Here is a 12,799-nt window from a genome sequence, read left to right on the forward strand (position 1 = left end):
TTAAGATTTGCTAACCAATTTTGAAACACCAACCCTACTAGCGCCTGCAAACGTGAATATCCAAAGCTGTAAGGCAAAAATTATGAGTACTGTTACGCTGTAATTAGAAGCCATATACTAACCTTCAGAATTTCCCAGACTCTACTGGTGTCTCCATCGCCGATAGTGCATTGAACCTCCTGCCACCACAGAGCATTTCACATGAACAGGATAGCATTAGACAGTGCATTGTCTTTCTGCAAATCTTGTGCGGCTGTTGACACATCAGACAGGACCAATAAAGTTTCAGAATCAATGTCACTTCCTCGTGACCTGCCCTCATCAGCAGATTGACTAGGACGTTGAGCCATGTTGAAGGCTCATGTTGTTGAATATATTTTGGAGAGCAAACCAGCTACATCCAACAAAGTGGAGAATGCTGGTATGTTTCCTTGTTCTGCAAGTTCTTGGAAATAATCAACCAGACCTTTACAGCCAGAGTGAAGTCTGAACAATAATGCAATGTATGTAATGCCTCTGCAACTAGTTTGTTAACATAACTTGCAACTAATGTCACCACACAGACTGTACTTTGGTCAGGCAGATTTGTTTGACTATTTTTGCAGGCTTGCAGAGCAAGATAAACTGCCCAATTTTGAGGACTTAGAAGCCATTGCCTGTAAACTTCACCGCTCATATTCAAGTACCCATGGTTTATGTAAAGCTTTTGCAAGTACTGAATATCCAGAGCAAAGCTTAGTAGTTCCACTTGGAACACCATGGGCTGAGGATCCTGATAGTGTCAGGGCCACCTCTGACACCACACCACAGGAATCATCATTCAAAGGAGACTGTGTCCTTGCACAATTTATTGCATTTATACAAGACACACTCATATCTCATGAGGTAGCATTGGCAGTGGCAGAAGGTGATGTGGGCCGTGTGTATGAGATGGTCAAGGTACATTAATTACAATCCTTCCTTACCGTCTATTATAACAGCTTTTGTTTTCAGATTATGCTATTTACCAGCACAATAGGGATAAAGATGGTGGGAGAGTGATAACTGTGAAAAATCTGCAATTTTGTGGATTTTGTTAATATGACTCAGAAGCTTTTTGATAGTATTATCCAGAATAAAAGCATCAGGTGGCAGCATGCCATATAATACTTCATCTGCATTACACCATAGTTCAAACCAAAATAACTGCAGACGCTGGATACCATGTTCCTGCATTTCCTTTGACAACCGAGCAAGACCAGCTATCCTTGACCTTGTATTGGTGGGTGGAGCAAGAGACATTGGTTCGGGGGTGCAGTTACTGCAGACACAGGTTTCTCAATGGGTAGGTGGGGGATTATGAGTGCATGTGCAACAAGTACAGGGTACATCTACTGACAGATTGTCATAGATGTCATTCTGCTCTCTAATCTTGCAAGAAGCTAGAATTACTTGAGCCATACTCTTGTTCATCGAGTCTGGTCCCATTTGCTTATTTGTTGTTTTTGTGCAATTACTGGTTGTTTTCCCCTCTATCACAGTTTTTGCAGTTGAGACAATGGTGCGTGATATATATATGATGCCCTGTGGGTAAGGAGAATTGGCTGCGACTGAGGATGTCATAATTTGAATCCTCCCAAGCTTTTGTAGCAGCTTGGCAGAATCATTTGGTTCACCAAAGATAACAACAAGCCTTATGTGTGGTGAGTTGAAGCCAACTGAGAGTGTGTCTGTAGCAATGATTATCTGAGCTGTGGGATCATTGTTGAGAAATCCAAGTGTCTCTTAATTGTACATCGACCAGTTTAATGAGTTATAAAGCCTGATCTTCTTTGTTGGCTGAGGATTATTCTTTGCCACTCTCCACAAGTGAGCTGTAACTCAAAAGCCAAAAGAGACTGTACAACAGAATATGATAACGCCAACACTACTCCCAAGGACCCAATCTAACTCTGGGAAGCTTGTACTTGCCATTCCAGACTGCATCTCACGGAAGATAATCTGTATATCACTACGCAAGTTGGACTGACAAATGAAGTGGTAATAGCCATCCTGTAACCCAAGAAATTTACACACACTCTGGGTTGGCCTACCTTTTTGTAGGGTGGCTGTAGTAGCCAGCAAAGGTGGCCTTGTCAAATTTTGTGCTTGGAGAGAACCAATCTGCTGATATGTGGGTCGTAATTGTTGGCCCCATGAATTTAGGAGGTGACTTTTATCTACTCCCATCATGGCTATTTGAGTGCTGAATATTTTGAAATCTATCAATTGTCCAAATCCATGACTTTTCAGTTGATCGGGTGATAGAATAATTATGGTTACTCCATTTTGAACTTCTTTGAACAGATCACGGCCACCCCTGTAGGCTGCTTCAACTGTATCTGCATTAATAGCAACAGCAGTAAGGTTTGCGCACTGCATCTTTCTTTCCTGAGTATAGGTTAATTTTAATAATGGTGGTATGCCGGTGCACAAACAGAAGTGACGTACCAATAAGGGAAGGCCGTCAAGCCAGTTATTGATGTGACCAGGGGGATGATTCGCAGCTATATAAGACACAGCTGCATGAGGGATGGCAGGTATGGTAGGTGCAGCAGTGACAGCAGGTGAAGGCATGGCACAGTAAGTGCAGTAGGTGCAGGTATATTCCCACAGCATCTGTCTGTCTTATCTCTGTACCCGCCCTCTGTGAATCTACTCAAGCTTCTGCTCATTTTTATCACAGCAGTGGTGGGTTTCTTCATTCAACAGTACATGCCTCTTGCATGGCACTCTCACTGCTCACAAATTGTATGGAGTCACTACCCCCACTCAAACTGTCAATGTTGCACTTTCTGTTACACTGGATGTTTGGCAGCGCCGCTTGGGCCATGTCAACTATTACACTGTCTCCATTATGGCACAACACAGGTTAGTACTAGGTATGCCCTCTGTTCTCCCTTGCAAAGAGCTCAAATGTAAAAGCTGTATACTTGGGAAGCAAACTCATAATCATGTTTCACCCATCCGCTTAATCCAAAGAGTACTCGTTGCTCGAGTGTTGTTTATGTTGACTTGATGGAAGTTGGGGCAACATCTGCAAAAGGACATGTATATATACTCAATATAAAAGATAACTTCTTATCCTACTCATGGTCCATCCCTTTATAATCCAAAGATGCCACTTTCCCTGCTCTGCAAAACTGGAAAAAAGTGCATGAAATTGAAACAAACTCCACAATTGGCATATGCTGCTCTGATAATGGGGAACTCATTGGCAATAACATGAAGTCTTGGTTAATGTCTCACGGTTTTTCTTAGCAATTTACTGCCCCCCACACTTCTGCCCATAATGGCCACATTGAGCATCTCCACCGGACTCTCATGAACATAGCATGTGCTATGTGACATGCTTGTCAAGCACATCCTTCCCTTTGAGTTGAATTTGTCCTGACCGCTAACTACCTCACTGTCAGGTCTTTCTCTCGTGCTATACCAAAGACACCATAGGAGTTAAGGTTTGGTTGTATGCCTGACCTCTCCTATTTGTGAGAAATTGGCTCTCATGCCTTCATTCTCACTCAGAACCAACACAACCCAAAAGTGTTTGAGCACTCTAACAGGTAGGTACTGATTAGACTTGATCTAGATTCAAAAGCCTATCATTGTGATGACTGCTCATCTCATCATGTCATTCATTCATCCCATGTTACATTCATTGAGTTGCATCAATCTCTCCCTGCAGGTACAGCAAGCTCACCTTCACACATCTCTTTGCCCCCACCTTCCACATCCATTTCCCCTGTCACTCAACCTTTTTGCCACTCCACCCATGCCCCCCTTCCTTCAGAATGAGTTGCTACCCTCAATCTCCCTTATATTCCCTCTACCAACATCATTCCTGCCCTAGTTGTGTCAGACAGATCCATAAATGCCATCAATCCTGATAATTCACCCACTTTTCCACATGCCATGGTAAGCCTATTTGCCTCTGAATGGTCTGTCGTCCTTCAGGAGGAGTTCACATTTCTTTTTTTAAAGCCATAGGTGTTTACACCCTTATTCCATGCTCTGATGTTCCCACTGGTTGTCACATCATGTGTGGATGCCCTGTCTTCAAGCTCAAACATGATAAACTTGTATTAAGAACAAAGCTTGAAGGAAGTGTCTAGCCACTTGCTGAGAGCAATCAGGGACTGGAACTAGAGTCCAATGTGAGTAACTAGATTATTAGAGAGTATGACAGGTATACAGTACCTAGAGTCCAATGTGAGTAACTAGAGAATAGGAAGCATTGGACTCTGCAGTACTGTCCGAAGTTTTGTAAACAAAGGTAAACAAAGCAGCCACAAAGGCGAAATAATAGAGAACACAATCAATAGTGAATGATAGAAGAATAGATAGAGAAAGGAATGAAAATATATAGGTAGCACAAAGGTGCAGAATCACCAAAACTAACACTCCCCCCTGATGCTGCACCTCCCAAGCATCAGCTCCCCCCTGATCTAATAAGTCCCATCATCTTCCTGAACACTTCCACTTTAGGCTTGGCAAGAGCCTTGGTCAACAAGTCTGCAGGCATTTCAGCAGTAGGAACAAAAATAGGAGCAATCTGCCCAGAGTCAACAACATCTCTCAACCAATGCCATCGCAGATCAAGGTGTTTCATCCGACCATGGTGCTCAGGGTTCTTGGATACAGAGATGGCAGATTGGTTGTCAATATGAAGGGTGGAAGGAGAGGTGATAGGATAGCCCATTTTCTTCAACAAATTTCGCATCCAGCAAATCTCTTTGCCAGCCTCAACAGCAGCAATGTATTCTGCTTCAGTGGTGGACAGAGCAACAATGTTCTGAAGCTTGGAGCTCCAGGAGACAGCACCAGATCCCATCTTGACAATATAGGCACCAGTAGAACGACCAGAGTCCTTGTCACCACCATGATCAGCATCAGAGAAAGTGGTGAAGAGTTCAGTGGAATTGGGATCAGAACCAAGGACAAGGGAATGATCAAGGGTGCCTTGCAAGTAGCGGAACAAGTGCTTGACAGCGCTCCAGTGAGTAAGACCAGGATTAGAGTTATATCTGGCAAGGACTCCAACAGTGTAGGCAATGTCAGGACGAGTGGTAGTGGCCAGATACATCAGAGCACCAACAGCAGCAAGGTAGGGAATGTCCTTCATCAAAGCAGCATCACTGGATGTTTTGGGAGACATGTCCTTGGTGAGGCGCAAACCAGGATCCATGGGAGTGGACACAGGCTTGCAGTCCTTCATGCCAAAGCGCTCCAAAATGTCCAGAGTGTACTGATGTTGGGAGAGGGAGATGGTGCAATTACTTAGGTCTCTAGTGATGGAAATGCCAAGTAGGTAAGAAGTAGGGCCAAGATCACGAAGCTTAAAGTGCAGGGAGAGGTCCTTGACAGCTTGGTCAAGTGCAGAAGTAGAAGTGGATGCCAGTGTCATGTCATCAACAAAGACAGGCAGGATAATGCGCACATCAGCTCTGTTAAAGACATAGATGGCAGAGTCTGAATAAGTACGCTTGAATCCGAGTTTTTCAAGCACAGTGTGCATCTTCTGGTTCCACATTCTGCCTCCCTGCTTTGTCCCATAAATGGCCTTGTCCAACTGGCAAACAAGATTGTGAGGACCCTGATGGAATCCCTCTGGCTGATGCATGTAGACCTTGACATCCATGACTCCATTCAGGAATGCATGGGAAATGTCAATGGAGCGCAAATGGAGGTTGTGGATGGCTGCAATGGCAAGGACAACTCTGATGGATAATATGCGGACAGTAGGTGCAAATATTTCGAGGAAATCAAAGCCAGGGCGCTGGTTATAACCTTTGGCCACATATCTGGCCTTGTAGCGCTCAACAGTGCCATCTGAGTTGTGCTTGATCTTGAAGACCCACTTGCCACCAATAGCCTTGACTCCAGGAGGTAGTTCCACTAGTGACCAAGTACCATTGCGCTCATGAGCTTGAAGCTCTTCCATGGCTGCCTCTCTCCATTTATCTGCATCAGGACGCTTCATTGCATCTGCAAACGACCTAGGCTCAGCAGAGTCTCCAAAGTGTGCTACTTCATCATCAACTGCCTCAGAATCACTGTCATCACTCTCAATGGCAGGAGTAGGTTGTCTGTGTTGAAGCCACCATGGTCTAGGTGGTCTCCTAGCCTTTACAGGGCGTCTCAGTGCAATAGGAAAGTCAGGAGAAGGTGAGCGATGAGGAGGGTGATTTGGAAGCTCAGGAGGTTGATTCACAGGTGGTTTTGCATCAAGGTCCAAATGAGGCCCATTGTCAGGCAATGGCTGAGGCTGCTGAAGTGCAGCTGGTGGGCCCATATCTCCCCCTGGACCTGGTGCAGGGACATCCTCAATCAGGCCCAATGGCATGGATAGCGAAGGTGGAGTGGGAGGTGGAGGTGGGACATTGTCAGAAGACCTCTTCAAGCCAGGGAAGTAGCGCTCATCAAAATCAGCTCTCTCAGAGATAACAGTGCGCTTGGTGGTAGGATTGTAGAATTTCCATCCCTTGTACCCCTCAGGGTAACCAATAAACACACATTTCTCCATATGAGAGCCAAAGACGCCTCTTTTGTCCTTTTGCACATGCACATAGGCAGTGCAGCCCCAAACGCGAAGGTGAGACATGCCAGGCTTGCATCCATACCACAACTCAAATGGAGTGGCATGAGCCACTGCATCAGTGGGACACCTGTTCCAGACATGCACCAAAGCGGACAGACATTCACCCCAGAAGCTGTTAGGCAATGCAGACTCTGATAACATGGCAGTGATACGCTCAGTCAGAAGTCTGTTTGCTCGCTCTGCCACACCATTCTGCTGAGGACGATTCCTGGTGGTATGCTGTCTGACAATCCCATGGTCATCTGTGAATTGCTCAAATTCCTTGGACATGTACTCTCCCCCTTTGTCATCGCGCAGAGCCTTGATTTTACGCTCCAATTGAGTCTCAGCATAAGCCTTGAATCTCTTGAAAGCATCAAAGACATCTGACTTGGCCTTGAGAGGCACAACAACACGGAATTGACTGTGATCGTCAATGAAGGTGACCCAGTAGCGATAACCAGAGAATGTGGGGGAAGAGACTTGGTGTACATCAGAATGGATGAGGTCCAAAGGAGCAGAGCGAGTATCAGATGAGGGGAATGGATTGGCATGCATCTTGCCAGACAAGCACGGTTCACAGACAGGATCAGGAGCAGCCTTGGATTCCAGTGTAAGCCCAGTGACCAGATCTCTCTGTATCAGTCTCTTGACATCAGCATGATGGTGGTGAGCCAATCTGCGATGCCAGAGCATCAAATCAAGTGGTATAGTCGCAGTAAAATGTCCCAATTCAACACAAGCAGCAGTAGATCCATCAAGGAATGCTGCATTGTTGTCATTGATAGTTGCAGTGAACAAGAGAGTGTTGTCACGCATAAAGGACATGGAATGAGACAAAATAGTGACATTGAAACCACTTTGACGAGTTAAATACAAGACTGAGAGGAGATTATTTCGAAGATCTGGTACATGGAGCACTCTAGAGAATTCCACAGCCCTAGCCACTTTGCCATTCATCACAGGATTAAACACCACAGTACCAACACCAGCTGAATAGACAACAGTGTGATCAGCCAGCTTGATTGGCACACGATATGGGGTATAGTGGTGCACCCAATGACGATGAGGTGTCATATGAGAAGTGGCGCCTGTGTCTGCATTCCAATCAATGTCAGCATCAAGTTGGAGAGGGCAATGAGGATCAGAGGGATGAATGGAATGAAAACTTGCATTTCAAGCTGATTCAGTGACCACAGTAGATGAATTGGCATTGTTGGGCGAAGATTTGGGCTGCTGAGAGGTATTCTGAGAGTTGCTGGAGCCTGCCTGAGCCTTATTGCCACGCTTGTAGCGATTCTTAGCACCCTCCACTGCCTGTTGGCGACTAGCTATGTATCTGTGGCATTTGTCTTGGGTATGACCAAGTAAACCACAGAAATCACACTGAACGCGAGTAGAGGTGGTGGATTGGTTGCAATGATGGCAGTTAGGATGGGTGCAGGTGCTATTGGCAGTGGTAGACGAAGAATGCAAGGCAGAATCGACTTCAGCACGACGACGGCGATTGACCTCTTCAGCAAGGAAAGCATCCCTGAGCTGGGTCTTGTCCAAGGTGCCCAGAAGTAGTAAAGATGAAGTGAAGTGGGCATATTGATCAGGAAGCGCCCTAATCATGGCCATGCATGTCAATTCATCATCCAATTCAGACAATGAGAAGCCAGTAGGACAAAGATTTTGAATCTGATGCATGCCTTTGTCAATTCTGGTCATGAGAGCCTGCAGGGACTCGTCCTCCTTCTTTCTGATAGAGAAGAAGTCGTCATAGGCATTAAATCTCGTCCCATGCTTCTTAGAGATGTGCACAATTGCCAGTTTCTCCCAGATCTTGACAGGATCATCAATGATGCCATCAAGATGGATGCGCTGCTCTTTGGTGACATTGAGGTATAATGCACCAGCAGCCTTTTCAGCTCTCAACTCCCATTTCTCTATTGCTTCAGTGTCAGTCCCAGGACACTTTTCAGCGCCAGAGACGAGCCTCCACAGTCCCTTGGTCATCAACCAAGCTTGCATTTCACCACTCCACTGGGGGTAGTTAGTGCCAGACAAGGGATGGAACTTGGGATCAGAGTCAGACATGATGGGTGTTGTATAAGACAATAGAGCAATGATAAATGATGTAGGAGACGGCTATAGGCGATGGAATAGTGGCAAAGACAATGGGCAACAGTAGGAGGCGAGCAGATAAGATGGTGAGGCGGTAGAGAGAGGATATGGAGAGGGTCAGAAAGCGCAAGGATAGGTCCAAATAGGGTCCAAAAAGCGTCCAAAAGCGATCCAGGAGGGTGCTAAGGCTTCCTAGTGCTGCTACAGGGTTACGCCTGTGTTCCCCTTTCAATTCCACACTGATATTAACAGAGAAATCGCCTCGAGACAGTGTTGGTTAATAGGGCTTGTATATGAGTCAACAAAGTGACTTAAGCTCCCCAAACACTGCAGACTGAGAGAGGCTCTAGGCAACAGCAAACTGAGGCAATGCAGGCGAGCTTCACAGTCTATAGGCTTGTTCTATCTGATAATGGACAGAGTAGAGAAGATTGGAGCTTTATGCACACACCAGATATGCCAAAAAGCGAAAAATAGGGCAAAAAGTCGAAATTGATGCAGAGACAGATAAGATGGATGGATTGCCACCAAATCAGAGGTATAGGGAACATTTTTATAGAGTAATAGATGGCCTAAATATCACAAGAAGTGAAGCACAGGATGTGGAGATATGCAATAGGGGTCCAATAGGGGTGAAAGTGCCAAAAATGCGAACTTCACAGAGGATGATGGAGTGGATGGATTGCCCCCAAATTGAGGTTGTAAAGTGCAATAGTATAGGGTAGTAGATGGCTCAAATAGGGCCAAGATCCGAGCACAGGATGTGGAGATATGGAATAGGGGGCCAAAAGGTGGTCAAATGATGATGAAGGCTCACAGAAAGATCCAGCTCAAATCCGACCGCTCTGACAGGTCTCCTAGGGTTATTTAGGCCGTAGAAGACGATGGTAGAAGTTTGGGGACGATCAGATAAGGATTGGATGAGATATGATGCAGATAAGACCAAAAAAGCGTCCAAAATGGGGGTAACTTGCAACAAGGAGTTGTTGTTGGAGATCAAGATGAGATCAGAGTAATCTGAGGTGATGGGTGAGATAATAAGAGTCCCAGAAGACAATGGTTACAATGGATAAGCAGTAGGACGCTTGGATGGTGAGATATGAGGTCAGGAAGATGGCTAGAGCACAGGGCTCATAACCTATTAAGAACAAAGCTTGAGGGAAGTGTCTAGCCACTTGCTGAGAGCAATCAGGGACTGGAACTAGAGTCCAATGTGAGTAACTAGATTATTAGAGAGTATGACAGGTATACAGTACCTAGAGTCCAATGTGAGTAACTAGAGAATAGGAAGCATTGGACTCTGCAGTACTGTCCGAAGTTTTGTAAACAAAGGTAAACAAAGCAGCCACAAAGGCGAAATAATAGAGAACACAATCAATAGTGAATGATAGAAGAATAGATAGAGAAAGGAATGAAAATATATAGGTAGCACAAAGGTGCAGAATCACCAAAACTAACAACTTGGTCATCCTGCTTGCTTCAAAACTTGTTATGTCTGCAAAGGTTCCACTGCTGTCCCTGGCAGCAATTACCATAAAACTACTTCACCAACTGCTCATCTTGAGTCCTTCTATCTTCTTCTCCATCTCGCCGCTACTCTCATGGGAGGTGCAACAAATTAATGTAAAAACCGCATTTTTAAACACACCCTACCTGATGATGAGATCTACTATATGGAGCAACCAGATGGTTTTGCTGAACTTCCCAGCCATGTCTGGAAGCTCAACAAGGCTCTCTATGGAATGAAGCAAGCCAGGTGTGTATGGAATCACACTATGCACACTGCCATGGCCCACTTAGGCTTTTCTTGTGTCAATTCTGAATACTGCATTTATTCCTGCACCTCCTCCACTGGCACATACATAATGGCAGTCCACATTGATTATTTCTTAGCCATTGCATCCTCAAAGAAGGAAAACAAGTGTTTTAAGATTTGAGCACCCAATGGCAAATATCAAATTCTGTGTTGGCATAGCTATAGAACACAATTACAAACCACAATCAGTTGCCCTATCTCAGACTGCATTTATTGATCATGGTGTATCACAGTTTCATCTCGACAATACTTTCCCTGCATCCACACCAATGGAAACAGGCATCCATCTCTCCCACACTCCGGCATTTGAACAACCTGACAAGGAAAGGACTCTCATGTCACAAACTCTTTACAAGTCACTCATCGGATTGCTTATGTACTTGTCCATGGGAACAAGACCAGACATAACCTTTGCTATTCAACAATTGTTGCAGTTCCTGGAGTGTTACGAACCATCACATTGGGAAGCTAGTTGTCCGCTACCCCAAAGGAACTCAAGACTTAAAACTCTTCCTAGGTGGTTCAAATGATATAAATCTTAAATATACCAATGCCAGCTTTGCAAACTGCCCCAACAGTTGTAAATCAATCACTAGATATTGAACTTTGGTTGGCTCAGGGTTGATTTCATGCTACCAAACAACAAATAGTTACAACATCTACATGCAAAGTTAAGTATATAACTGCATGTGCAACATCAAAGGAATTGATCTGGCTCAGGTCACTGCTACATGCCCTTTCAAAATCACAGTCACATTTGATACCATTACTCTGCAACAACAACTGCGCCATTGTCTTAAGCGATGACCCATCTTTCTATGCAAGGACAAAACATATTGATATTCATTATCATTATATCCGCAAACAAGTACATGCAAAACACATCAATATTCAATACATTAATGCCAAACAAAACCTTGCTAAAGCATTCATGAAAGCCCTACGCACAAAAACCTTTGTTTCTCTTTGCGGTTGCATGGGACTTAGATAATTCTTGTATCAAGGAGGAGTGTTGGGATAGAAAAGATAGGTTTTGCGATACAACAATATATTCAAACTTACACATGACTCATTTCTTGTTTCTACATATATAGTCGTTTTTGTTCTCAGTTGGTCTGGCTACAACTGAGGGTATGTTACCGGTTTTCTATTCATTGTTATTCTTAATTGATGTGATATTATTGTTGTGCTAATTGTTCCTAGTTTCTACACTATATATAATGCACTCCCAAAGAGCACAAGCTTTGACTCTGATGGCTCCCCAATGTCATGTGGCTGACAAGTTGGGAAAGACCTAGTCTTATCCGAATGACAGGCCTTTTGGGGGGAGCCCGCCTTCGGTGTCAATAAGCAATAGGTGGCGCCATAGCTGAGCTTCGGCATTAGGCGGCATTTGTAACAACCAAAGTTTGTATACTCTGGTGCATGTGACAGGCAGAGACTGGTGAGTGGAGGAGAGGATAATCTCCCTTATGGTAGGACTGAGTTTGTTGTGGGTAAACAACAGGAAGACTTGCTGAGGAGTCTCCTTGATCTATTGGGGCATTTATACTACTACAGCCTATTTGTACACGTGTACTATATAGTTGATGAAGGCAATGGCTGATGATGTCATAGGGCGCAGCCCATGCAACCAGCTCCACTGCGTGAGAGACTTGTAGCTAAGGATAAAGAAAAGCAGCACACCACGAAAAATGGAGTTTGAACAAAATAGAAAGTGCTGCATGGCACAGTGTGTGAAAACTACAGAAGAAAGTTAAAGTGGAGAATGAAATTTAAAGATCCAAAAATTGTGTATCATAACAGCATTGATGGATGATCAGCATGGGTAGGACTCAAAAAAATGTAGTAGAGCTGACTCAATAGTGACTAAGTGTTACGATAACACAATTTTTGGACTTTCCCTTTACTTTTATTCTCCGCTTTAACCTTGTACTATAGCTTTCACACAGGGTGCCGCGCGGCACTTCCCCTTCCCGCGCCGCATTGCCTTTCTTCTTATTTTGGACATAACTCTCTCACACAGTGGAGCTGGTCATACGGGCTAGGCCCCATGACATCATCAGCCACTATATCTATCAACTGTATAGTACACATGTACAAACAATCCTGTTGTAGTATATAAACCCCAATAGATCCAGGAGACTCCTTAGCGAGTCCTCCTGTTGTATACCAACTAACTCACTGCATATTAAGGGGTAACCACTCCCTCATCATCTTTCTCTATAGTGTGTTCCTGTGTGCGCCAGAGTATATCTTGGTTGTTACACTAAGCCATG

At 44.5% G+C, this 12,799-nt stretch overlaps 2 protein-coding genes across 2 annotated transcripts; both read right to left on the minus strand.

The window, feature by feature from the left end:
- On the minus strand, window positions 1-2,595 carry SERLADRAFT_431825 (uncharacterized protein; the record flags this gene model as incomplete). The annotated part of the gene is made up of 4 exons (XM_007312137.1): window positions 1-66; window positions 123-179; window positions 2,302-2,409; window positions 2,470-2,595. The coding sequence occupies 4 exons, from the start codon at window positions 2,593-2,595 to the stop codon at window positions 1-3; spliced, it is 357 nt and encodes a 118-aa protein (XP_007312199.1).
- Window positions 2,596-7,552: 4,957 nt separating this feature from the next.
- SERLADRAFT_342706 (uncharacterized protein) lies at window positions 7,553-7,702 on the minus strand (the record flags this gene model as incomplete). Its single annotated transcript, XM_007312138.1, has 1 exon — window positions 7,553-7,702. A coding segment is annotated over one exon (150 nt), but the record flags the coding sequence as incomplete, so codon positions are not given.
- Window positions 7,703-12,799: the final 5,097 nt, after the last annotated feature.

Source organism: Serpula lacrymans, assembly GCF_000218685.1.
Source record: "Serpula lacrymans var. lacrymans S7.9 unplaced genomic scaffold SERLAscaffold_1, whole genome shotgun sequence".
Taxonomy (NCBI): domain Eukaryota; kingdom Fungi; phylum Basidiomycota; class Agaricomycetes; order Boletales; family Serpulaceae; genus Serpula; species Serpula lacrymans.